The 27,870-nt window shown below is 42.8% G+C and overlaps 1 protein-coding gene across 4 annotated transcripts in view; it reads left to right on the forward strand.

The window, feature by feature from the left end:
* The window catches only part of LOC109906776 (glycogen synthase kinase-3 beta-like), a 42,375-nt gene extending 17,702 nt beyond the window's left edge, over nucleotides 1-24,673 (forward strand). Inside the window, exons 3-11 of one of the 4 annotated variants that reach the window (XM_031792344.1) lie at nucleotides 405-488; nucleotides 11,709-11,819; nucleotides 13,014-13,144; nucleotides 13,507-13,613; nucleotides 13,791-13,888; nucleotides 15,527-15,634; nucleotides 20,188-20,395; nucleotides 21,405-21,503; nucleotides 21,962-24,673. In XM_031792344.1, coding sequence (XP_031648204.1) covers nucleotides 405-488; nucleotides 11,709-11,819; nucleotides 13,014-13,144; nucleotides 13,507-13,613; nucleotides 13,791-13,888; nucleotides 15,527-15,634; nucleotides 20,188-20,395; nucleotides 21,405-21,503; nucleotides 21,962-22,017 — 1,002 coding nt within the window. In that variant the 3' untranslated portion in view covers nucleotides 22,018-24,673. The remainder of the gene's footprint in view (nucleotides 1-404; nucleotides 489-11,708; nucleotides 11,820-13,013; nucleotides 13,145-13,506; nucleotides 13,614-13,790; nucleotides 13,889-15,526; nucleotides 15,635-20,187; nucleotides 20,396-21,404; nucleotides 21,504-21,961) is intronic. The other 3 variants (XM_031792346.1, XM_031792345.1, XM_031792347.1) reach the window with 3 other exon arrangements.
* The last annotated feature ends 3,197 nt before the right edge of the window (nucleotides 24,674-27,870 follow it).

Genomic DNA, 27,870 nt, shown 5'->3' on the forward strand with positions numbered 1-27,870 from the left:
TCGCGCTCTCTCTTTCGCTCTCTCTCTCGCTCTCTTTCGCTCTCTCTCTCGCTCTCTTTCGCTCTCTCTCTCGCGCTCTCTCTTTCGCTCTCTCTCTCGCTCTCTTTCGCTCTCTCTCTCGCTCTCTTTCGCTCTCGCTCTCTCTCGCGCTCTCTCTCGCGCTTTCTCACTCGCTTTCTTTCTCTCTTGTGCTCTCGCAACAGCCTTTTCTCTAATCCTGGATCTGTCAGCCCATCTCCGCCTTTTAAGACTCATTGAAGAGAGTATCTGACTGGTCCAGAATCAGAGGAATGTTTCTTCTGGGAGAGTGCAACTAGCTCAGTGTGACAGTAGCTTCTCTAGCCTGTTTGACTTGTCTAATACTCACTGGTTGTCAGATTTTTATCAATGTCTCTCTGTCTCAGAACCGGGAGCTGCAGATCATGAGGAAACTGGACCACTGCAACATAGTGCGTTTGCGCTACTTCTTCTATTCCAGTGGAGACAAGGTGGGTGGTTGCTGCTCATACATCAGTCTGTCTCTGTGTGTTGTTGCAGGTGATGGAGACTCCCTATTCAACAAGTTTTTGTTTGACACTGGCTAGGCTAAATGTTGCTCCTGAACTTCTGTTTCTACCACTTACATTCTTAGGCTTTCCATTGTGAATATTTTCATATTAAGTTAAGCTGTTTAGGTTTATACTCTTTTATATTGTTGGGATTAGGGCCGACCCCATTTTAATAAACTGGTCAATTATTTGTTCAATAAGCTGTTGGTCGACCAAGATTTCTTGAGTCAAGCAGTAGCAAAAATAAAGATATATAATAGAGTATCAGTCAAAGGTTTGGACACCTCATTCAAGGGTTTTTCTTTATTTTACTATTTTCTACATTGTGGAATAATAGTGAAGACATCAACTAAGAAATAACGCATATGGAATCATGTAGTAACCAAAAAAGTGTTAAACAAATCAAAATATATTTTAGATTCCTCAAAGTAGCCACCCTTTGCCTTGATGACAGCTTTACACACTCTTGGCATTCTCACAAACAGCTTCATGAGGTACTCGCCTCGCTTCGAGTCCTTAGGAAACTATGCATGTATTATTTCTTACATTGTTAACATTTAAGATTTTCTGGGCTATTACATACAGCCGGGAACAACTATTGGATATAAGAGCGACGTCAACTTACCAACATTACGACCAGGAATACGACTTTCTCAAAGTGGATCCTTTGTTCGGACCACCACCCAGGACATTGGATCTAATCCTATAGGCCGGCCCAAAACAATGTCTTCATAGAAGAGGTAGACGGAGCAGCGTCCTGGTCAAACTTCGAAGGCATGCACACCACCCACTGCTTCTGAGTATATTACTCGGCAATAGGGTTGCAAAGGGTCGGACAATTTCCAGTAAATTTCTGTACATTTTTGATGGGAGGTTAAGCCCGGGAATTTTGCTTAACTTCTTGACGCTACCCAACCCTGTAGCGGGATCATTTTCGTCAGCAACCGCTGAATAGCATAGCGCAACAGTCAAATAATATTACTAACAAATATTCACATTCATGAAATCACAAGTGCAATATTGCGAAACTCAGCTTAGCCTTTTGTTAATCACCCTGTCGTCTTAGATTTTGACGTTATGCTTTACAGCGAAAGCAATCCAAGCGTGTGTAAGTTCATCGATAGCCTAGCATAGCATTATGTACACTTAGCATCAGGAAGCTTGGTCACGAAAATCAGAAAAGCAATCAAATTAACCGTTTACCTTTGATCTTCGGATGTTTTCTTATCCGAAGATGTTTTCTTATTTTTATACCCAAAATACCGACGTTTGTTTGTCGCGTTATGTTCAGAAATCCACAGGAAAGAGCGGTCACCACTATATTCCAAATAATATCTATAATGTCCACAGAAACATGTCAAATGTTTTTTATAACCAATCTTCAGGTAGTTTGAAAAATATATATTTGATAATATTTAAACCGAGTGTGTAGCTTTTTCCATAACAGCGGGAGGAAAAATGGCGGCTTTACTCAATTGCGCACAAACTCACTCTGAGAGCCCCCAGCTCTCCACTTACGCAATGTGATCCTTCACGCTCATTTTTCAAAATAAAAGCCTGAAACTATGTCTAAAGACTGTTGACACCTTAGGGAGGCCACAGAAAAATGAATCTGGTTAATATCCCTTTAAATGGAGGCTAGACATGCGTAGGAACAGAAGGGTTTCAAAATAAGAGGCACTTCCTGATTGGATTTTCCTCAGGGTTTCGCCTGCAATATAAGTTCTGTTATACTCACAGACAATAGTTTGACAGTTTTGGAAACTTTAGAGTGTTTTCTATCCTAATCTATCAATTATATGCATATTCTAGCATCTGGTCCTGAGAAATAGGCCGTTTACTTTGGGAACGTTATTTTTCCAAACAAAAATAGTGCCCCCTAGCTTCAAGAGGTCAAATTCATGAAAAAAGTCTGCTTATAACATTAACCTTTTTTGTGGGATACACATAAGGAAATTCTAGGTCTTGTGGCATATTTTGGTTGAACTGTCCCCAATTCAATGGAATTGCAACCCTCCCCATGCACAGTGCATTCTTCCATCACATGTGTGGCTGATTCTCAAGATCTTGCCGACTAATTGAGCCCACATTACTACACTGTCTGAGCCAAGGACTGCTTTCTGGTAAGTTTTGATTACAATACTGGGTGGGTTGAATATATTTTATGACATACATTATTTTTTGTTAACTAGTAAATAGTAGCCTTCAGCAAAGTGTTCAAATCATTTCTAACTTGTCAACAATTTCTGCTAGTTAGGTTTTGCTGCCATGTGGGTTTTAGCTTGCTAACTGAGTGTTAATCCACCTGTTTCCATACATGTTTTATAAACTATCTTACAAAGGAGTTGTTTAATCTAACTGCTTAATTATTTATCTGTACATGAAATTGTATTTTATTTATTTATTTTTTCATTTGATTCTAATCTTTACAGGAAAAGGCCACTGGCGCATGTGATGTGTGGAGACGTTTCACTGCAGCTAATGTAGAAGGAAGAGCTGTGTACATTTGCAAATACTGTGCCACATCATATGTGAAGAATGCAACAAGATGCAGAATCATCTGGCAAAGTGCATGAAGTTCCCTCATCGCTCACAACAACCAACCTCTGACAAAAGTCCCTCTACTTCTGTTCGAGGTGAAAATGACAAAGCCGACACCTTCTCGATAGCAACAGCTCATTGTCCTCCTAGAATTAGACTTTTTTTTGACTCAATGGAGGAATGTAGTCAGAGGAATGTCTTGCTCGAGCTGTGTATGCAACTATTTCACCTCTGATGCGCACAGGCATTGTGTATTGGAAGGGATTTCTGAATGTTCTTTGCCCAGCATACACCATTCCAGCCAGACATACTTTATCTACTCATTTGCTGGATGCAGAGTTCAAGTGAAGGTCAAGCAAATCATAGAGAAAGCAGACTGTATTGCAATCATCTCTGATGGGTGGTCGAATGTTCGTGGGCAATGAATAATGAACTACATCTCCACCGCTCAACCAGTATTCTACAAGAGCACAGACATAAGGGACAACAGACACACTGGTCTTTACATTGCAGATGAGCTGAAGGCAGTCATCAATGACCTTGGACCACAGAAGGTATTTGCACTGGTGACAGACAATGCTGTGAACATGAAGGCTGCTTGGTCTAAATTGGAGGAGTCCTACCCTCACATCACAACCATTGGCTGTGCTTCTCTTGCATTGAATCTGCTCCTCAAGGAGATCATGGCACTGAAAACAATGGATACACTCCACAAGAGAGCCAAGGAAATGGTTAGGTATGTGAAGGGTCATCAAGTTAAAGCAACAATCTACCTCACCAAGCAAAGTGAGAAGAATAAGAGCACCACATTGAAGCTGCCCAGCAACACCTGCTGGGGTTGTCTTGTCATGTTTGACAGTCTCCTGGAGGGGAAGGAGCCTCTCCAAGAAATGGCCATTTCAGTCTGCCGATATGAACAGCCCCATCAAGAGGATCCTCCTGGATGATGTCATTTGGGAGAGAGTGGTAAGCAGTCTGAAACTCCTGAAACCTATGGCAGTAGCCATTGCATGGATTGAGGGAGACGATGCCCTCCTGTCTGATGTTCATACTCTGCTTGCAGATGTAAGAGAATAAATCTGTACTGCCCTTCCCACTTCACTGTTGCTCCAAGCAGAGGAAAGCTGTAATTCTGAAATGCATCAAGAAGTGCGAAGACTTCTGCCTGAAGCCCATACACACCGCACCGTACCTGTTGGACCCCAAGTATGCTGGCAAGAGCGTCCTGTCTGGTGCAGAGATCAACAAGGCCTATGGTGTCATCACTACCGTGTCTCACCACCTTGGCCTGGATGAGGACAAGGTTCTTGGCAGTCTGGCAAAGTACCTTCCAAGCAAGGGCTTTGGGATGGAGATGCAATATGGCAGTCGTGCCAACATATCTCATCAGCCACCTGGTGGAAAAGACTTGTGAATCTGAGGTTCTTTCCCCTGTCGACAAACTGAAATGGTCCACCCACACAGACAGTGTGGTGAAGAAGGCGCAACAGCGCCTCTCCATCCTCAGGAGGCTGAAGAAATTTGGCTTGTCACCTAAAACCCTCACAAACTTTTACAGATGCACAATTCAAAGCAACCTGTCGGGCTGTATCACCGCCTGGTACAGAAACTGCACCGCCCTCAACCGTAAGGCTCTCCAGAGGGTGGTGTGGTCTGCACAACGCATCACCGGGGGCAAACTATAGCACCCGATGTCACAGGAAGACCAAAAAGATCATCAAGGACAACAACCACCCGAGCCACTGCCTGTTCACCCCGCTCCCATCCAGAATGCGAGGTCAGTACAGGGGCATCAAAGCTGGGACCGAGAGACTTCTTATTTCAAGGCCATCAGACTGTTGAACAGCCATCACTAACACAGAGCGGTTGCTGCCTACATACAGACTCAAATCGTTAGCCACTTTAATAAATGGATCACTAGTCACTTTAAAAAATGCCACTTTAATAATGTTTCCATATCTCACCTTACTCAGCTCATATGTGTATATACTGTATTTTATACCATCTATTGCATCTTGCCTATGCCGCTCGGCCATCGCTCATCTGTATATTTCTATGTACATATTGTTATTCCATCCCTTTACATTTGTGTGTATTAGGTAGTTGTGAAATTGTTAGATTACTTGTTAGGGTGTTACTGTACTGTCGGAACTAGAAGCACAAGCATTTCGCTACGCTCACATTAACATCTGCTAACCATGTGTATGTGACCAATACATTTTTATTTTACTGCTTTTTCAACTGTCTTGAAGGAGTTCTCACATGCTGAACACTTGTTGGTTGCTTCACTCTGTGGTCCAACTCATCCCAAAGCATCTCCATTGGGTTGAGGTTGGGTGATTTGTAGAGGCCAGGTCATCTGATGCAGCACACCATCACTCTCCTCCTTGGTCAAATAACCCCATTAAATAGTCCCATTAAGCGCAAAGCAGATGGGATGGCGTATTGCTGCATAATGCTCTGGGAGCTATGCTGGTTAAGTGTGCTTTGAATTCTAAATAAATAAGACCGTGTCAACAGCAAAGCACCATCACACCACCACCTCCATGCTTCACGATGGGAATCACACATGCAGAGATCATCCATTCACCTACTCTGTGTCTCACAAAGACACGGCGGTTAGAACCAAAAATCTCAAATTTGTACTCATCAGACCAAAGGACAGATTTCCACTGGTCTTATGTCTATTGCTTGTGTTTCTTGGCCCACGCAAGTCTCTTCTTCTTATTGGTGTCATTCAGTCGTGGTTTCTTTGCAGCAATTCGAACATGAAGGCCTGATTCACGTCTCCTCTGAACAGGTGATGTTGCGATGTCTGTTACTTGAACTCTGCAGCCCAAATAAATGCTTCAAACTGAGGTCCAGTTAATTGCTGATATTTGAGGCTGAACTTCTGCAGAGGTAACTCTGTCTTCCTTTGCTGTGGTTAGTTCTCATGAGAGCCAGTTTCATCATAGCACTCAATGGTTTTTGCAACTGTTCTTGAAGAAACTTTCAAAGTTTCAAAGTACAAAAATAAATGATGCACTGTCATTTTAGCTTTGCTTATTTGAGCTGTTCTTGCTTTAATATGGACTTGGTCTTTTACCAAATAGGGCTATTTTCTGTATACAACCCCTATCTTGTCACAACACAACTGATTTGCTCAAATGCATTAAGAAGTAAAGAAATTCCACAAAATAACTTTTAACAAGGCACAGCTGTTAATTGAAATGCATTCCATGAGACTACCTCATGAAGCTGGTTGAGAGAATGGCAAGAGTATGTAAAGCTCTCATCAAGGCAAAGTGTGGCTACTTTGAAGAATCTCAAATATAAAATATATTTTGAGTTTAACACTTTTGTGGGATACTACATTATTGCATATGTTATTACATAGTTTTGATGTCTTCACTATTATTCTACAATGTAGAAAATGGTTAAAAGTGTGTACAAGACACTGATTTCTCGCCTGTCTGAAGTCGACTGATCCATTGTGGAGATCATGGGGATGGCACGGTCCATCACTCTAAGACATGCTCCTGAAATTGTATATGGTTATATTACAGAAGAACAATGGTGCAACACTAATAAAAATAATATTTTATAACATGCGCTTTCTCCCGCGTTGGATAGTGGGCGCTGTCCGCGGTTCAGAAACACATCAATGGGCTGTTGAATTGGTGCCTTTTTCCTAGACCATGTTTATCTGTGCATAATAGCAAAGTTAACCAGCATATTGGTGTTGAGAACAATGCGTTTGAGGAGATGTGAAAACAGCCCTTGCCTTATTGTCTAAGAAAGGTGAGGAGAGCGGAAACCCCAACTTAATTAGGTCTATAATCAATAGCCTAACTGTTAAATGTGCCTGGCTTAATAAATCATCAATATATCTGCAGAAATAAGACATGTCCTGCTTTTGTTACCTGTTTGAGTGTTTAATAGCCTACTGATTCCGTGCTCACGCAACATGTCAATTAAACAATTTCACAAATTCGGCTGATTTTAATCTTTGCTTTGCTATAATAAAGGCTTTCCACTTTTCTTTTGTTACAACATCCTCTGACATTATTCATCATTCATTTAGTGTTTACACTGTTCCAAATTGTCAAAACTATTTACAATGCTCCTTTTTCTTGATCTCCTTATTGTTGTTATTATTATGATCATAAGTAATGTCATTATCATTGGAAGGCTTAGTATAGCAGCCTTGTATAACCACCACTGAGCTGTAGGCCTGAAAGCGCCTCCTGTTTAGTCTTAATACCGTAACTTACTACCTGTAACTTAATACCTGTATCTATCAATCAGTCATTCATTGTCCATGTCATCACACAGCATACGAGTCATTCATGATTTGAATTGTAGTCAAGCAGTTTAGTCAAATTAAACCAAGCGAGCCTTGAATAATTAGCTTAAACAATAAATAAAACGTTCCATTTTGGAAATTGCATTCATGAATGAATGCGACTGTTTTTAGTCTTTGCTGTAATAAAGGCCTAACAAAAAACCGCTACAATAGACTTTATTTACTGTTTACATGGTTCCAAACGGTCAGGAAAAGGATATTGTATTCTATACAGCATCTGTTTGGCACACATAATATACATGCAGCGCTTGCTCCTTACCTTCATTTTCTTGATCTCCAGTGTTATCCACAACTAGTCACATTTATTCCACACATCTGAATTGCCCTTCACCTCCTCAGCAACCAGTAAACATTCCCCTGTTTTGAGTTTATTTGTCATGTAATTTACATTTTTGTAATTTAGCAGACACTCCTATCCAGAGCGACTTATCATCTTAAGAAAGCTAGGTGGGACAACCACATATCACAGGAATAGAAAGTACATTTTCCCTCAACGTAGCTATCAGTAGAGTAAGAGCTGGAAGGGAGGTTGGGGGGGTCAAGTGCTGGTTAAGTGTATAATTGTTTGTTTTTTTATTTTTTTTGGGGGGGGGGGGGATTATTTAAGATACTGTTTGAAAAGTTAGGGTTTCAGATATTTTCGGGAGATGGGCACGGACTCTGCTGTCCATGCTTCAGGGGGAAGCTGGTTCCACCGTTGGGGTGCCTGGACTGAGAAGAGCTTGGACTGGGCTGAGTGGGAGGGCCAAAAGAACCTGAGGTGGCAGAATGGAGTGCTCGGTCATCTAAAAATGACGGGGCAGTTTTGAAAAAATCTAATCCCGCCCAAAAAGTTCTGTGGAATAACGGACATTCTGGAGTTATAATTGCATAACTAACGTTTTCTAGTAATACTAGTCCCATGCCAATAGGTCTTTGTTCAAGTGCATGCAATACATACATGTGTCACGTAAAGAGAGCAAGGGTTGAGGGAATAGGGTATGTTCTTCCTAAACAAATGAGAGATTTTGGTAACTTAACTTTACAGTCAGAAATGGCTGTAATTATATTGCAGCTTCAGCAACACGGACAGTACGATCAACACTTTGATATTCAGTGGTGGTCACTGCAGCAGGGAGGAGAGAGAGACAGTTACTGCTTTTTTTGTTTTTTTTACAGAGTCTGGGCCTGGCCCGGCACAATCAAATCAATTTCTGGTCGGACTTCCTCTAGTCATGTGTGTCGTAATTATTTAATCAAACAGTGTGCTTAAAGCATCAGACAAGCTCAGTGAATATTTGATTTGATTAAAACACATAGGATGTGTCAATATATGGAAAAATACACATTTTAAAATCTCAACCCATCAATTGGAACAGACGACTCTTGATCAAACAATATTTTTTTTTGGGGGGGGGGGGACAGCCCTAGTTGGGATATATACATGAACAAGGGGACATTAGGGTTGTAGCATTAACCTGTTAATAAGAAAAAAGGCATGTGGTGCATTTATATTTGTGTCATTGTGGCTAGACAGACTGACATTGTGGCCTATGTTGGTGTGCAGTGAAGGTCTATTTGCATAGATAAAGTGATACAGTCAGTCTGCCACTATGACCTGTAGTGTGTGTTTAATGTGATGTGATCCTGCAGCCTGGCACAGTGTGGTGGGCATGCTGACACTGGGTGTCTGGCCTCTGGATGTGGGCCAGAGGGAAACGGAGCCTGCTATGTGAGCGGACTAAAGACTGCTGCTCTACCTTAAAAGAGCCGGCTCCTATTCTGCCCTGCCTTGCCCAGTGACGGTATTACGTCTCTCTGGCTGACCACGGGTGCTTCTCAAGGAGCTTAATCTCCTCGCCTCTTGTGATGGGAGAAAACATTTATACAGTTATTAGGGTATTATTTTGGGTGGGGACTAGGAGAGGAAGCCACTTTATACTATTGAGATGTGACCCTTTAGCCCCAGCCAGACCGAACACCAGGACCTAGTGTCTGGAGGTCTGTACACTGATCTGCGTCCCTGCTTGCCCTTTCCCCTCCTCTGACTGTGACCTCATAGACACATGAGACTGTCTGTTGTAGAAGGGGAGTCACTGTCGTTCCATAGAGAGGGTGGTGCTCATTAGGGCATGCAACAGATTAGCATAATTTTTTTAACTGGGTGGTTTGAGCCCTGCTTGCCCTTTCCCCTCCTCTGACTGTGACCTCATAGACACATGAGCCTGTCTGCTGTGGAAGGGGAGTCACTGTAGTTCCATAGAGAGGGTGGTGCTCATTAGGGCATGCAACAGATTAGTATACTTTTTTTAACTGGGTGGTTTGAGCCCTGAAAGATGGTTGGCTGAAAGCCGTGCTATTTCATGTAATTTTACTGCTCTAATTACATTGGTGACCAGTTCATAATAGCAATTAGGCACCTCGGTAGTTAGTGGTATATTGCCAATATACCATGGCTAAGGGCTCCACGTTGCATTGTGCCTAAGAACAACCCTTATACCACACCTCCTTGGGCGTTATTGCTTAACTGTACCGTTCCGGAAAATACACAGAATTGCTACTTGTATACAGTTTAATTCCCACCATCTTATGGTTAATCAGGGTCCTAAGTGGTCTGGTTCAAACAGATTTGCCTTTCCTCTTGATTGGTGAAGCACAGCTTTGTGTCATTTATAAGCATATACAAGGCTTGTAGTGAGACTCTGGAAAACAACATCTCATTTAGACACATGCAGCCATGGCACAAATTGGCACATAAACGACATACCCCATCTAAAAAAAATCACATTGTTATGACATTTGTGCCATATTTTTCCAGCCCAACATCATAGCCTACCACATGATTTACAGATAATCTATGTTTTTCTCAGTTCATTTTGCGAATACTGGCAAATGCATAAAATAGACGGACACACACACTGTTACTTGGGGCAGAGCACTAAGCAGTCACTACCTGTTGCTGTCAAACCAATCAGTTATTTACATGGTCAGGAGGGAACAAGGGAAGGATCCAATCATCTGCCTTTTGTGTGAGCCGATGAGCCAATCAGAGGTGTAATTTAGGGGCTGCTGTTGCCTAGTGAGAAAGGCAGGAGAGTGAGTCATCCTTTGTGTTGGGGCTTATTTTAGAGCATGGCTCTATCAGGAAGTGTTTGTGTGTGTGTGCGACTGACTGTGTGGGTCTTGAGAAGACTTAATAAGGCACAGGGATCAAACACATCTCAGCATGACTTGGCCTTTTTTAATTTCCTGTGTGGTAGGAACAGATGATATACAGTTAAAACATGCACACAAAACATTTAGAACACCTGTTCTTTCCATGACAAAGACTGACCAGGTGAATCCAGGTGAAAGCTATGGTCCCTTAATGATGTCACCTGTTAAATCCACGTCAATCAGTGTAGATAAAGGGGAGGAGACAGGTTGAAGAAGGATTTTTAAGCCTTGAGACAATTGAGACATGGACCATTCAGAGGGTGGATGGGCAAGACAAATGGGGGATTTGAACAGGGTATGGTAGTAGGTGCCAGGCACACCGGTTTGTGTCAAGAACTGCAACACTGCTGGGTTTTTCATGCTCAACAGTTTCCTGTGTGTATCAAGAATGGTCCAACACCCAAAGGACATCCAGCCAACTTGCCACGACTGTGGGAAGCATTGGAGTTGACATGGGCCAGCATACCGGTGGAACGCTTTCGACACCTTGTAGAGTCCATGCCCCGACGAATTGAGGCTGTTCTGAGGGCAAACGGGAGGGCTGGGTGGAGGGCATGCAACTCAATATTAGGACGCTGTTCTTAATGTTTTGTACCCTCAGTGTATATGTGATCATTCTTAATATTTTAGTGGTTCATTGAAGACATCTGCGGGGATGGATTCGTAGAAAAAGTGTGATATCCCATTGCCCTAACTAGAACAGTCATCTGTTCCTCTGTTGCCCTGCCAAAAAAACAACCATCTGACTCCCTTGATGTTAAGTCTATCTTACGTGTCTCTGCCAGATCATACAGTAACTGTTTTTCTTATTTTTTTTCTCTCTCACTGTCTGTCTGGCCTGCTTAGTCATCCAGCGAGACCTGGGTTGTGTTCATTAGGCACACAAAACGAAAATGAGCCTTTCTTATTGGTAGCCCCTCAACGTTTCAGTCCGTTTTCTTCCGTTTGGTGCCTAATGAGCAAGAACCATGTTACATTGTGATAACTCCAAAGGAATTCATACATGCTTCTAACCTCCTCAGCCAACTGTCCCAGGTCTGACCCATACTCTAAATGTCTCTGCGTGTGTGTTACAGAAGGACGAGGTGTATCTCAACCTGGTTCTGGACTACGTTCCTGAGACTGTGTACAGAGTGGCTAGACACTACAGCCGAGCCAAGCAGACCCTCCCCATGGTCTATGTGAAGGTAAGACCCCCTCAAGTCTTATCGCGTCATCAAGATACTACTCTCTCTTATGTTTCTTTTTAGATCAGTGTTTCTCAACTCAGGTCGCGCACCCAACAGCATACATGTTTGTTGTAGCCCCGGACAAAAACACCCGAATCAACTCATTGAGGGCTTAATGATTATTTGGCAAGTTGAATCTGATGTTCTTGTCCAGGCCTTATAATAAAAATGTGTACTGTTAGGGGACTGAGAAACACTGCTTTAGATGCAATATGTGGTAGACCTGGGTCAAATACAAATGTCAAATACTTGAACTGTTCTTGATTTAGTTTGCTCGGTACAAGGCCTCCCGACTGGCACAGCGGTTTATGGCACTGCATCGCAGAGCTAGAGGCGTCACTACAGACCCGGGTTCGATCCAAGGCTATGACCCGTGACGCAGCGTACAATTGGCCCAGCGTGTTGGCCAGCCGAGATGTCCTTATTCCATCGCGCCGCTGCTCATTGTGGCGGACCGATTTCATGCATGCTGACTACGGTCGCCAGCTGTAGGGTGTTTCCTCTGACACATTGGTGCGGCTGGCTTCCGGGTTAAGCGAGCAGTGTGTCAAGAAGCAGTGCGGCTTGGCGGGGTCGTGTTTCGGAGGACGCATGGCTCTGGACCTTTGCAACTCCCGTACGGAGTCGGGAGAGGCAGCGATGGGACAAGACTGTAACTGCCAATTGGTTATCACGAAATTGGGTAGAAAAAGGGGTACAAATAAAAATGTTTGCCCGGTACTGTAGAACCAACAGAATAGTGTTGCACAATGAGTGGTGGTGGGATGGTTGTGTGTCTGGGAAGGCAGACAGACTCCTTTGGGCATTTCCCTCCCGTCCTCCTCACCATGCTGTCCTGCGTCATTGTGTTTGGCCAGTTGAGATGGCGTCAGCGGCCTTATTATAGCGCCCCCGCCATCTCTCTGCCTTTCCAACTTGCCACTTAAGGAAGTGGAAGTAGTGGCATAAACAAAGGGCTGGACTGGAGTCAGAGCCAGGGACTGTTGGCTGAGGCTTCTGGGGGATTTGGACACTGGCACGCTGTTATTTTTAGCCCATTGAATACGAGAGAGCAGGAATTGCCTCTACTCTATAGGCCTACCACTCATGTCATTATGTGTAGCTAGCTTAGAGCATGTACTAAGTTGTGTGTGTCCACATCTTTCTCTGCAGATGTACATGTACCAGCTCTTCCGGAGCTTGGCCTATATCCATTCCTTTGGGATCTGCCATCGGGACATCAAGCCCCAGAACCTGCTGTTGGACCCGGAGACAGCCGTGCTCAAGCTCTGTGACTTTGGCAGGTGGGCTGGAACATTGAAAGCCATATTGATGGAGGAACATAAACCCAACCTAGCCCAGCTCATAGAAATATAATTACTAGAATGGACAAAGCCCCTCAGGCTTACACAACAGCAATTTGCTGTGGTCTGGGCCTGAGTTCTTTTTTTAAAATGAGGTTAGGGTTGTGTCTGAAGATATGTCTGAGAACGTTACTAGCTTCGTTACCTTGCTTCCTCCATCCTTTTTTCCTTTGAGAGGAATTGAGCAAACTGCTAACTGGTATACATAAAAGAAAGAGCAGTTTCAAGTCTCAAATTCTCCTTTTGACTATCCTTAACCACCATCCTTCTTTCCTTCCTTCATTCTTGGTTATCTTTGGCAGTGCGAAGCAGCTGGTCCGTGGTGAGCCCAATGTGTCCTACATCTGCTCACGGTACTACAGAGCCCCCGAGCTCATCTTTGGGGCCACTGACTACACCTCCAGCATAGGTACGCTTCCACTACTAACACCTTATGCTGACTACACCTCCTATTACTAACACCTTACACTGACTACCTACATGTTACACCAACTATACATCCAGCATATGTACACTCCCATTACTAGTGTGTGTGGGTGTGCGAGTCTGTGTGTGAGTCCTCACAGTATTTCTCCATCCTCTGCAGATGTATGGTCCGCTGGCTGCGTTCTAGCAGAACTGTTGCTAGGGCAACCCATTTTTCCCGGCGACAGTGGGGTGGATCAGCTAGTGGAGATCATCAAGGTAAAAACACCTGCCTTCAAATGTCAACAGACGGACGGTAAGCCGGACCGTCAACCAAAAGAATGCACAGAGATACCGTGATGAGATCCTGAGGCCATTCATCTGCCGCCATCACCTCATGTTTCAGCATAAAGCATGGCCCCGTGTCGCAGGGATCTGTACACAATTCCTGGATGCTGAAAATGTCCCAAGTCTTCCATGGCCTGAATACTCACCAGACATGTCAACTATTGAGCATGTTTGGGATGCTCTGGATCAACCTGTACGACAGCTCTTTCCAGTTCCCGCAAATATCCAGCAACTTTGCACAGCCATTGTAGAGGAGTAGGACAACATTCCACAGGCCACAATCAACAGCCAACTATGCGAAGGAGATGTGTGCATGAGATGTGTTCATAAGTTAAATGGTGGTCATATCAGATACTAACTGGTTTTCTGATCCACGTCCCTACCTTTTCTTTTAAGGTATCTGTAACCAACAGATGCATATCTGTATTCCCAGTCATGTGACATTCATAGATTAGGACCTAATTTATTTATTTAAAATGACTTATTTCCTTATTGTTACGGCTCTCTTCTATCTCCTCCTCTGACGAAGAGGTAGAACAAGGATCGGACCAAAATGCAGTGTGATGATGATTCATGATTTATTTAAATGAAGGAAAACCCTATACAAGCAGAAACTACAAAAATAACGAAATGAAATAACGAAAACCGAAACAGCCCTATCTGGTGCAAACACAAAGACAGGAACAATCACCCACGAAAACACTCACAGAATATGGCTGCCTAAATATGGTTCCCAATCAGAGAACGATAATCACCTGACTCTGATTGAGAACCGCCGACAAAAACACACCACAATAACCCATGTCACACCCTGGCCTGACCAAATAATTAAAGAAAACACAAAATACTAAGACCAAGGCGTGACACTTATATGAACTGCAACTCACTAAAATCTTTGACATTTTTGCATGTTACGTTTTATATTTTTGTTCAGTGTACATAAAAATAAAAATAAAATATATATATATATATACACGCATATAAAATATTGATGAGAAAATGTATTTTCAGGACACTCTTAAAATGAATGATCAAGCAAAACAAAACCTGTATGTGACTATTCTAAGTTATTATATGTCATTAATCACTTACATTTGTTAAGTACTACATTTCCCAGAATGCATTAGTTTATCCCTCAAGTTGACCCTAGAGCCTTCAAAAAGAAGCCAAACAAATGAATTGGGTTGTGGAAATATAATTGGCTATTCTAAGCACTAAGGTTAAAAGAGTTAAAAGATTGTTTCCAGAGAGAACCAATGTATTCTTTGGTGTCTGTGTGACCTGTCAGATTCAATGAATCTCCCATGTTCTATGACTGAGTTAAATTATAATTCCTGCCTCTCAAATTCTACATCCTGTGGAGTGTGGCCAGTCCAATTAGAATTTCAGCTGGTGAGTTGAATGGGAGTCGATTCCCAAATTCTGAATTGAGAACAACCCTGGTGGTAATGTAACTAATATAATGAGTGTTTAACTTCTGTTTTGACATACAAGTACTAAGTGCACACCTGATACTTCAAATGTACATATCGATGGGAAAACGGTTCCTCTGTCTCCGTGTCTTCCCAGGTTCTCGGCACTCCCACTCGGGAGCAGATCAGAGAGATGAATCCCAACTACACTGAGTTTAAGTTCCCTCAGATCAAGGCACACCCATGGACTAAGGTGAGTCAACAGGTACAGGAACCGTTTTTTACTATTTTAAAATCTCAGTCGCCTACATCTGAGTGTCTCTTTCTCTGTCGCTGAGTGAAAATATAATTTAAGATGAAGTTCGGATTCTCCCCCCCGTCTTCAAATCTCACTCATGCATCAGTGTTCTTGAGATAAGCATGTTAAACATTTTCACACGGTCACCAGCCTCAGGGGCAAGCAGAGGAACAGCAGTGTACACACACACACTCACACAGTGCTCATTTTAGAATCTGCAGGTTGAACAGCATGTGCTCAGTGGGTGCAGGACTCACTATGTACCTCACCACATTGGGGACAAAAGGGACAGCTGGTCCAAATTCGCTGACTATTGTTCTCCGCCGTAGACACTAACCCTTGAGTGTTTCCACATCTGAAGGGTTGGATAAGTATTCCACCTTTACAAATCTGCACACATCGAAGGGTTACATGCTGATCACACCTCTCGCGTCGCAAAATAAATGTACACGTGCATGTTATTCAATCATTGCAACCACACTGCTCGTGCCCGTCAGCAAGCGTCTTCATGGCTAGGCGCTAAAATAGAAATTGGTTCTATTTGTGAAGCTCAACTCTCTGCAAGTCCGACCTCTCCCATCTCCTCATTAGTTTTTAGGAGCATATACCCACGTGGGTGATTGAAAGATGAACTTAGGTCCACACTCCGGTCGGTTGTAGCAATGCTGTGAAGTTGGTTGCCAACCATCATAGTCCAAAGAAGCCTGAAGGAAGGAGGAGAGATGACGAGAAAGGTATTCGGTTTACCGTTTTATCTGTGGATTAACCTTTCTAGCGCAGGCATTCCGCCAGCGGTACCCCTCGACAACATTCCACTGAAAAGGCAGCGCGCAAAATTCTAAAATAGTTTTTAGAAATATGTAACTTTCACACATTAACCTCTCTGTGATATGTGGGACGCTAGCGTCCCAACTGGCCAAGAGCCAGGGAAAATGCAGAGCGCCTATAAAAATCTAACTTTCATTAAATCACACATGCAAGATGGCAAATTAAAGCTACACTTGTGAATCCAGCCAACATGTCAGATTTCAAAAAGGCTTTTCAGTGAAAGCAAACAATGCTATTTTCTGAGGTTAGCACCTCCGTAAACAAAGAGAGAAACCATATTTCAACCCTGCAGGCGTGACACAAAACGCAGAAATAAAAATATAATTCATGCCTTAGCTTTGACGTGTTTCTTTTGTTGGCACTCCAATATGTTCCCATCAATATCACAAATTGTCTTTTTGTTCGATTTAATTCCGTCAATATATATCCAAAATGTCCATTTATTTGGCATGTTTGATCCAGAAAAACACCGGTTCCAACTTGCTCAACGTGACTACAAAATATCTCAAAAGTTACCTGTAAACTTGGCAAAACATTTCAAACTACTTTTGTAATACAACTTTAGGTATTTTTTTACGTAAATAATCTATACAATTGAAGACTGGATGATCTGTGTTCAATACAGGAAGAAAACAAACTGAAGCATGCTTTCTGGTCACGCGCATGCTTTCTGGTCACGCGCCTTTATCTAACTTCAAGTGACCCTCGTTTAAGATGGCCGTACTTCTTCATTACACAAAGGAATAACCTCAACCAATTTCTAAAGACTGACATCCACTGGAAGCGATAGGAACTGCAAGAAGGTCCCTTAGAAATCTGGATTCCCAATGAAAACCCATTGAAAAGAGTGACCTAAAAAAAAAAAGAATCTGAATGTCCTCTGGGTTTTGCCTGCTAAATAAGTTATGTTATACTCACAGACATGATTCAAACAGTTTTAGAAACTTCAGAGTGTTTTCTATCCAAATCTATTAATAATATGCATATCTTCTGGGGATGAGTAGCAGGCAGTTGAATTTGGGCATGCATTTCATCTGGATGTAAAAATACTGCCCCCTGTCACCAAGAAGTTAACAAGTACAATACAGCAAATGAAAGATGAACATCTTGTTAATCTACCCATCGTGTCCGATTTCAAAAATGCTTTACAGCGAAAGCACAACATATGATTTATGTTAAGTCATAGCCAAGTCAAAAAAAAACAGCAATTTTCCCAGCCAAAGATAGGAGTCACAAAAAGCAGAAATATAGATAAAATTAATCACTAACCTTTGATCTTCATCAGATGACACTCATAGGACATCATGTTACACAATACATGTATGTTTTGTTCGATAATGTGCATATTTATATCAAAAAATCTCAGTTTACATTGGCGCGTTAAGTGCAGTAATGTTTTGATTCCAGCAACCTCTGTCAGATTTTTTTTTTTATTACAGAAAAAGCATAATCTGAGAACGGCGCTCAGAGCCCAATCCAGCCAGAGAAATAACAGAAGTTAGAAATAACACTATAAATATTAATTTACCTTTGATCTTCATCAGAAGGCACTCCCAGGAATCCCAGTTTGACAATAAATGACTGATTTGTTCCATAAAGTCCATCATTTATGTCCAAATAGCCACTTGTTGTTAGCGTGTTCAGCCCAGTAATCCATCTTCATGTGGCGCAAGCACTTTGTCCAGACAACTCAAAGTTCCGTTACAGGTCATAGAAACAAGTCAAACGATGTATGGAATCAATCTTTAGGATGTTTTTAACATAAAACATCAATAAGCTTCCAACCGGAGAATTCCTATGTCTGAAGAAAAGAACTGGAACAAGAGCTAACTATGAGCCCCTCCTTTATATTAGAATCCTCAAACCAGTTTCTAAAGATGGTTGACATCTAGTGGAAGCTGTAGGAAGTACAGCTTGACTTCATAGACACTGTGTATTCGGTAGGCCAAGCTTTGAAAAACTACAAACCTCAGATATCCCACTTCCTGGTTGGATTTTTCTCAGGTTTTCGCCTGCCATATGAGTTCTGTTATACTCACAGACATCATTCAAACAGTTTTAGAAACTTCAGAGGGTTTTCTATCCAATACTAATAATACTATGCATATATTAGCATCTGGGACAGAGTAGGAGGCAGTTCACTCTGGGCACGCTATTCATCCAAAAGTGAAAATGCTGCCCCCTATCCCAAAAAGGTTAATTGTCGGAGTAGAGGACCTTGTGCATTTCAAGTAAAATGACAACCCAATGTTTATATACCAGGACAAACTAGCTAGCAACAGCAAACTTGCTAGCTAAATTGCCATACATGTTTAATGCTTTTTGACCTGTCCCCAAATTAATATTTTTTATTTTACCTTTATTTAACTAGGCAAGTCAGTTAAGAACAAATTCTTATTTTCAATTATGGCCTAGGAACAGTGGGTTAACTCCCTTGTTCAGGGGCAGAATGACAGATTTTTACCTTGTCAGCTCGGGGATTTGATCTTGCAACCATTCGATCTTGCAACCAACGCTCTAACTACTAGGCAGCCTATCTTTAATTGGTTCAGAGTTTGGTTTGATATTTCAACCTGCGTGTTCTGATCACTTCTGGTGTGGGTGAACAAAATCAACTTGCGCACGTGGTCAGCATGTTAGGGCCAAGGGGAAGGGATACAGGTAGGGAGGTAATTGGGACCGCAATATTTGTCCCACGGTTTTACACCAGCTCTCTCGTCTGCAAGAGACAATTTATGCTTGATCTGAAAATGTGGTCGGAGGTGCCGTAAGGGTGGTGTGGCCAAGTTGTGCTCCGTACCGCATCTCTTTGCGCCTCTCAAATTCTGTAACTATGCGGAGGGCTCCGTATGGCTCCGCATTGACATGATTGGTTGACGGTAGGTGAGGGCGGGAGGTCCTGTATAAACACAAACTCACTTCTTCCTTCAAAACAGCTTTGGGCTGCTCGGTGAAGCGCAAGAAGTATGAATGCCCTGACTTCTGCAGTGGCCGTATCACTTTAAATGCTGCACAACCAATGCAGAGATCGGGATTGATGTAGCACCTTTAAGATATGTTTACACTCCCTCTGGTGGTGTAGTACTGCACTGCACTGTCCTCTGACCTGTTGGTGTCTGAATAAAAGTGCATCTACAATACATTTTAGGTCCCACTTTAAACAGCCACTTCAAAGGTTTAATGAAGCCGTTATAAACCCTTTAAGTCTCTAAATCCTTCAGAAAACATTCATAGGCAAAAAAACAACAGATGTAAGAACTATATATATATATATATATATGTGTGTATATATATAGTGTATATGTAAGGCTTTGTAAAGTTGTTTAAAGTGGAGCAAGATTTTAAAACCCTGTCATTCCACCTGTCGTGTGTGTATATACATGCATACATATATATGCCTAGTGAAAGTCTTCACACTTGCACAGTTTTCACATTTTGCAGCCTTAGATTTAAATCAAAAAATGAATTGGGATTTTGCACAGGCACTGTATAATATTTAGCTGTCATTGGTTTAGCAGGTGTAGGGTGAAGTTGTCTCTGGACGCTGATCTTTGGTCAGTCTTGCATATTCCCCACTAATGCTTAAGGTTAGGATTGGGGGAAGCTGATCCTAGATCTGTACCTAGGGTAATCTTCACCCAGGAGCTTTAGCTGACGTGTCACTTCTAACCTGTGTCATTGACCGGTTTCAGCCTTGTGTGATTGGCTCTCAGGTGTTCCGGCCGCGCACGCCCCCTGAGGCCATCGCTCTGTGCTCGCGGCTGCTGGAGTACACGCCCACAGCGCGCTTCACGCCCCTGGAGGCCTGTGCCCACACCTTTTTCGACGAGCTCCGGGACCCCAACCTCAAGCTGCCCAACGGGCGCGAGAAGCCCCTGCTCTTCAACTTCTCCACACAGGGTATGGCGGGAGCTCAGACACAGCTCTATATCTCCTTCAGAATTACTAGAATGTACAAAGCCCTTCAGACGACTGCAAATTTAACTGGAACACTCACGGGACCACTAAATATGGATGCCAGTCTACTCATCACAGAACTTTGACTTGAATAGGAATGTCTGTTCTAGTAATTGTATTTCTATACATGCCAAATTTGACTACTGATTAGCGTGGTGGTTAATAATGGGGAATGTGACTATTACTCCATTAGATAATTGTGATTAAGATTGAAACTTGATCACAGCGAATTAATGCTGTGACTATGATTGATGTAGTTGTGTCACTATTCCTTGCTGCTTTGTAATGCAGGGCTCCCTTGTAAAAGAGAGCTTGGTCTCAATGGCCCTGCTAAAATATAGGCTAAATATGCTATTAAGGTGAATGTGAAAGTTGGGCCTGTGGTTGTAGGCCAAATGGTAGAATGTGTGTCTATAGGTAACTGTATTTGGGTAGTTGGCTCTGTGGTTGTAGGCCAAATGGTAGAATGTGTGTCTATAGGTAACTGTATTTGGGTAGTTGGCTCTGTGGTTGTAGGCCAAATGGTAGAATGTGTGTCTATAGGTAACTGTATTTGGGTAGTTGGCTCTGTGGTTGTAACTGGTAGATGTGGTTGTATCCTGACTCTCCACCCTTCTCACAAAGTGTGCACTTTCACACTTCTTGTTGTGGATGTGACATTGTTGGAAACGCCCTCTAGTCACTATTTACACCAATCCAAATATTTTTAATCTGTGATGGGGAGTGTGCAAGTGCAAACTTTGGGAGTATGCAAATTTTGTCCATAGACACAGAATGTGACTTACTGAATTTGAGGATGGTGATTGATTAGATTACGATGTGGTCATCAATGCATGCTGTGACTCCGGGTAGGATGGTGGCGATAGTCAGGTCTGTAGTTGTACATCTAAGATGTGCTCTCTGTCTATAGGTGATTGTGTCTGACATGATGTTTCTTTCTCTCTGCTTCCAGAGTTGTCCAGTAACCCCTCCCTAGCCTCCATCCTCATCCCCGCCCACGCCCGGAATCAGCCCGGGGCCTTCACCCCTACCAACGCCTCCGCACCCTCAGGTCAGTACACCCTCCACCTCCCTGTCTTTTGCTTTCTCACCCTCTCTCTCTCTCACCCTGCCTCTCCCACTATTGCCATTCCTAAATCAACCCCTAGACACATTTGTATATCTGACAGGTTTGGATAGGTGTAAACTAGGGTTCTTGTGGCAGGGGTTAGGGGTCAGTGAAAGATTGGGAACCTCTCTCTCTCCCCCTCTGTCCTCACCCTCAGTACTCCTGGCTAGTCTCTTCTCAGTACTAAGCATGGGCCCGTGTTCACAATGCGTCCCAGAGTATGGCATCTAGAGTGCTGATTTTGGACCAGATTTCCCCTTTAGAAAATAATAAATAACATGATATGGAAAGGGTGGACCTGATCCCAGATCAGCTCTGTTACTCTGAGACGCTTTGTGAATAGTGGCCCAGAGCTCTCCTCATTAAAGGCGAGTAGTGTAACGTACTGCTTCCATTTCCAGATGCCAACAGCGGAGACCGTGGCCATACCACCAACGCTGCCGCCGCCTCCACCTGAGACCTCTTCCTGACCCGTCTGCCCGCTGCCCATGCCCCAGCTCCTGGACAACAACAGTGGCATGGCTGCACACCAACCAACTAATGAAGCAAAGCAAGAAAACTGACGCCCGATAAAGATGAACGCAAGGAAAACCGAATCGGAACTTCGTTATTCCCCTACCACCTCCACCCTCTCCCATCGTTTTAATGTTTGATTATTTATTTGTACAAAAAGGACGTTATGTTCTCAGAGCTGCTCTTCATCTTTCTGTGCTTTGAAGAGGAGGGGACTGAGTGCGGGTGTGTTTAGTGTAGAGCTAATGTATAGCTAAATAAGTATACAAAAGTACTTTGACGTGTTTGTTTCCATAGACAATCTTCCTTTTTTCTTACGCTTGGTATAGTCACCCACTCTCTCCGTGTAGGGGAGGCCTCTACATGCCTCCTGCAACAGCCTTATGTTCAGACTGTGGCCCCTTGGGGCCCCTGTCAACCCCATCCCACCCATTCATACATATGCATCTGAGGACCTTGATGACATTGTGACTTTTATTGGTTGACCTCAATATCTGTCTGTGTTCAATGTACACATACACAGTTGATATATTGTAGAATTGTGTCAGCTTCTCTCTCCCTCTTCAGAAATCACAATTCTGCTACTGTATGCAGCACCATTTTGTGATTCTGCTCGTAAGGCAACAGTTGTCTCGCACCTCCGCATGTTTTTTGGGTTCGTCCCCGTTTTAGCTGCCAGAAACGGTGCAGAAATTAGTTTTCCCCCGTTTTCCCCCTAAGGGTAATGCCGTACCGACAAAATTTTGCCAGAACAGACCTAAGAGCAAGAGATTCTGCTGGTCTTTCATGTGATTTCAATGAAGATCACAACCTCTGTTTTACTTTTCCTGCTGTTGTCAGATAGACATTATGACTAGTAAGGCCTGGTATTGTTCCGTTTCTTGTTAGGTTGGGGTGGGTTTTGGGGACTGGCTATGAAGGATGCTTGGATGAGGGCGTATGCTGTTGATTGTGCTGAATTTCATCACAATCTTTCTTTGTTACCATCTGTGTCCCAATGTTCCCTATAATTTAGTGCACTGCTTTTGACCACAGTCCACATAGCGCTGGGCAAAAGTAGTAGGGAATAGGGTGTCATTTCAGACGCAGCCCCATGTCATTTTAAACCACTGTTGGAAGTCCTTCCTCATTCTGACTTCACCCTTTCCTGCTCTTCTTTTACAACTGAAAGTCCTTCCATCCCATCCCTCAACACTTTGAAGACTTATACAAAAAGTACACAAATGTGTATGTATTTATGTAAGTAGATGCTCCTCACCAAACTGGCTTACGTGTGCGTGTCTTCCTGTGGTATGTATGGTATGTAAATAGGCAGACCCAAGAACTGTTAACGAGCAAAAACAAAAATGAATGATATAAAGAAGAATACAAAAGAAAAAAACATTCAGGTTAAAAGTTATTGTATAGTCAAACTGTAGATCAGCTTTGTTTTTCTCCTCCAGCCATTTAGTTCAATCTCGACTGTACAGTAGGTGCCAGCTGTATCATTGTAAGGATAACCAGTAATGTATAGTGTATCTATAGGTTGGAGTGCCTTTGCTTCCACTTGTTCGCTCCTCTCTTCCCCAGGTCTCCTCCCTCTATGGTCCTACCTGGAGGCTCTGTTGTAAAATTGCCCTTACGCACAGATCTAGGATCAGCTTGGCCTCCCGAAATCCTAACCATAGTAGGAAAACACAAAACTGACACGAGACCAGCGTACAGGGCAGAGTCACCCTATTCCTTCGTGGAGTGCTGTTGACTTCCCCTTTCCACCTCTCTGATCTTTCATGTTCCACAATTCACTGCAAAGCCAGGCGTCACACAGACCACACTCATCACATCACCTCGTCACTGTTTCTTTTTGTACGATTGGCTATGTGTCTTTGACTTTGGGATCCCCTTTGGTGGTGGTGGGTTGGGGGAGTTGTAGCATTGATTTTCTCAGACACTTTAAAAATACATTCTCTTTCCAGGAAGGTTTGGGGTGGGTTTTAAAATGTGTTTTTATGGTTTTATGAGCGATGCACGTACAACCCCACATGGTTTTTTTTTTGGGGGGGGGGGGAAGAGTCTTATCGTATTCAGTATTACTTTCTCAACTATGGCAATAAACAATTTGTCTGTAGGATTTGTGTGTCCACATTCTCAACAGCACTCTGGGAGAGATGTCATGTAGCACCAATCCTTCATGTTTTTTATGACATTTTTTAAAGCATATATTTGTATGCTTGCATCCGTAAATGTGTTGCTATCCAATCATTTGGCCTGTAAAACAAACAATGTGACCACTTCTTGTCTTTAAGGATAATATATGTACAAAACACAATGTTAAAAAAAAAATATATATATATATATATATATATATACATTTAAAAAATAATGAAGGACTGGGTTATATTCAGAAATTAAGACTTTACAACAGAAAAAAAACGAACATTACTTCTACTTGAATGCCTCTGTGACTGAAATGTTGATTTCATTTGGAATATAAACCTTTTGTTCTGTGAAGGTATGCTTAATGTCCCCTCTCCCTGTAAATATTGTGACTTGGTTCAGAGAAATAGTTACCTGGTACTGTAATTTGCATTAAATAAACCGTAGGTTAGCCTGGAAATAAACAAACTGTGTCATGTCTTTTGTTATGTTCTCATATGCTACCTGGGTTGTGTTTAGAACAGAGAAAACATTGAAACGGAGTTACTTGCGCTTGTATAAGAACGCACGTATTTGTTATTCCGTTGCAAAACATTTGCTACAGTATGTTCCCTACTGAGCACGACCCTGTTTGTTGTTAGCTCAAAGTTGGATGTGTTCCAGTAGAAAGTAGCCTATCCCGTGACGCGCTTGTTTTGAACCCAAAATTAAGAAAATCAGTGTGACCTACCTGTGTTGAACTGCGTTCCCTAATATTTAAACAATAGCGGCACGCCACTCTATGGGTGGTACATATTTGTGGCATCACAGTCACAAAACCCAGGCAAATAAACAAAAATACAAAACAGTGGAATCTAAAGTAGCCTACCCCATAGACCTGAATGATGCACTTCTTTTAAGACCAAAATTGTTGGATGCAAATTTGCCATGCACCAGTTTATGGCTTATGGTATCATAGGTCTAAATTAGATGTTTGCACCTTCAATATATATCATCAGTAAATGTCTAATCATATAGATTAATCTCAACCTATACGTAAGTAACAGAGTTGAAAATGGCACCAGGGTATTGCTGCTATTCATGTCGACTGTTGAGCCAAACGGAGGGTACTGCAAGCCGTCTTTCAATGCTAATTTGACTGTTATAATATCATCATATTGAGGAACATAATGTGAAGGCATTTTCATTGTCCGAAAGTGGCTTTAAGAGACTGCATATCAGAAATAGAGAGTTGATACACCTTTTGAAATAATGCTACAGGACAGTAAATCAGACAAACCAGGATTCTGTTTTACGTGTTAGTTCGGTCTTCTCTGCTCTGCTACAACGAGGGATTCCATATTGAACTGAACGCAGATCCCCTCAAACCAATCAGGTCAGTTTCCTTTTATTCCCAAAACTAGGAACTCTGTGTAGAATAAGAGTGTAGATGTAAGATATTACCTGATAAGTGTATTTTTTCAATCGATGTCTGAGCATATAAAGATCTACTGAGAGATATTCCTGTCTTTCCAGGTCATGTGTGTTATTTATATTCATATTATATTCCTGTCTGTTTCTTAGTAATAACAGAATCATAATTGGAAAAACCATTAAAACGTTTTTCAAAGTCCAAAACTGCAGCCCAGAAAACAGAATGGCCATAGGGTAGTTCATGCCCCCCAAAAAAGGCCTCTTAAGAAATGTTATGATTTTTTGTAAAAAAAATCTAATTTGGCTAATGGGCAGCTGTCCCATTTAAAACACTAGCTAAAAATAGTTTACTGGACTGGCCCATTTGACTCTGGTGGGCTGGTGTGTCAGATATGGCCAGGCCGATTTATTGGTAGTATTCAGCCCCTGCTACATTTTTAACACAACATTTCAGTATAATTTATAACAGCCACTTCCAACTCATTTTCTATTTGATCAGCGTAGATGTTTGAATGTTTTGAAAATAGTTCAGTGTGTGTTCTTCAACTGTCCTTCATTTTGGCACTTGTTTCACCTTGTGTATCGGACATTTTCACTTAATGGAATAACACGCAATCTGGCGCACCCCCCAAAAAGCTTGATGGGCCTCTACACTAAGTGGAACATGGAGAAGTACAACAATGTGATGATCAAGAACGTTGTCAAACTGTGTCAGATCCAGGCCCATCATGCTATCCTGGAGGTAACAGCTTATGTAAAACTCTTATACCTATTTCAGACAGAAGATGTGAAAAAAATACAAAGCAATGTTTACATGACCTGCTTTCAAACCCTTATGTCCCACTTTCTTGCAGGTACTGAATACTCATTTTATACATATCAGTCGGCAACTGGCAAATTGGAAGGGGTGGGGGGCTGTTGTTAAACCATGTGGCTGTTTGCAATTCAAATTTGGGACATGTTAAATAATGGAAGTATTCATGAATTTACCTGCAAAAAAAGTTGAGGACCATTCACCTAGACCCGATACCTGTATTTTGGTTACAGGGTCTGTGAAAATGCAGGTTTCATGGCTCAGTCTCGAGGTGGGATTTAATATACCTTGTTTTGTGACACCACATCCCTTTCAGATACACAAAAAGCAGGTAGAAAGAAGATAGGATTTCTGTCTGTGTATGAAAGGGGTATTACTGTATTTCACACACACACACACACACACACACACACACACACACACACACATACACACACATACACACATACACACACACACACACACACACACACACACACACACACACACACACACACACACACACACACACACACACACACACACACACACAAGTAATTTAGCAGACACTCTTATCCAGACAGTAGTGAGTGGATACATTTTCATACTGGTCCCCCAAAAGGGGTTGAACCCACAACCCTGCCGTTGCAAGCACCATGCTTTACCAACTGACCGCACGCACACACACTCGCACACACTTGATCCAGTGCGATCAAATCTACTCTGTCCTCCAGGTTGGCTTTGGTCCAGGCCTGGGGCTCCAGGAGGCTTTGAAGTACCTGACGGTCCCCAGGGGCAGGCTGTTAGGCCTGGACTCAAAGTACATGCAAAAGGTGGCCAGGGAGCGTCTGGGCCCTCAGCTGGCCTCGGGGAAGGTCCACCTGCTCCAGGGCAGGGTGGAGTGTATTCCCCTCCCGGACCACTGCGTTGACGGAGTCTTCCACTCCAACTGCCACCTCTACTGGCCGGACATGGCCACCGCCGAACTGTTCCGTGTCATGAGGCCAGATTATTGTAAACGCCTTATCACAGGCACACACAAGATGCAATTCCTGATTGCAAGCAATAGAGGGCAGTAGAGTAGCATACACAGAAGACAGTATTTCAGTGCACAGCACAGAACCTGTTGGTGTTGTATCTCTGTATGACGGTTAATACAACCATTGCAATAGAAGAATCATTCTAACTCTATGAATACAATCCCCTCCATTTCTTCCTTCCCGGTAGCAGGGAAGATGTTGGCCACGTGTGGCCTGGGCTTCCTGCGTCATGGGGTGGAGCATGGCTTCTTCAAGGGCAAGACGGTGGAGTCTGAGCCCTACCTGCAGGCCCTGAGGGCTGTGGGCTTCCTGGGGGTCAGCATGAAGGACCTGACAGACCAGGGAAAGAGCTTCCAGGTCATCTACACCACTTCTCCACCTCCCTCCACCACCGAGACTCAGACCAGTTAGGGAC

This window comes from Oncorhynchus kisutch, linkage group LG16 (genome assembly GCF_002021735.2).
Source record: "Oncorhynchus kisutch isolate 150728-3 linkage group LG16, Okis_V2, whole genome shotgun sequence".
NCBI lineage: Eukaryota > Metazoa > Chordata > Actinopteri > Salmoniformes > Salmonidae > Oncorhynchus > Oncorhynchus kisutch.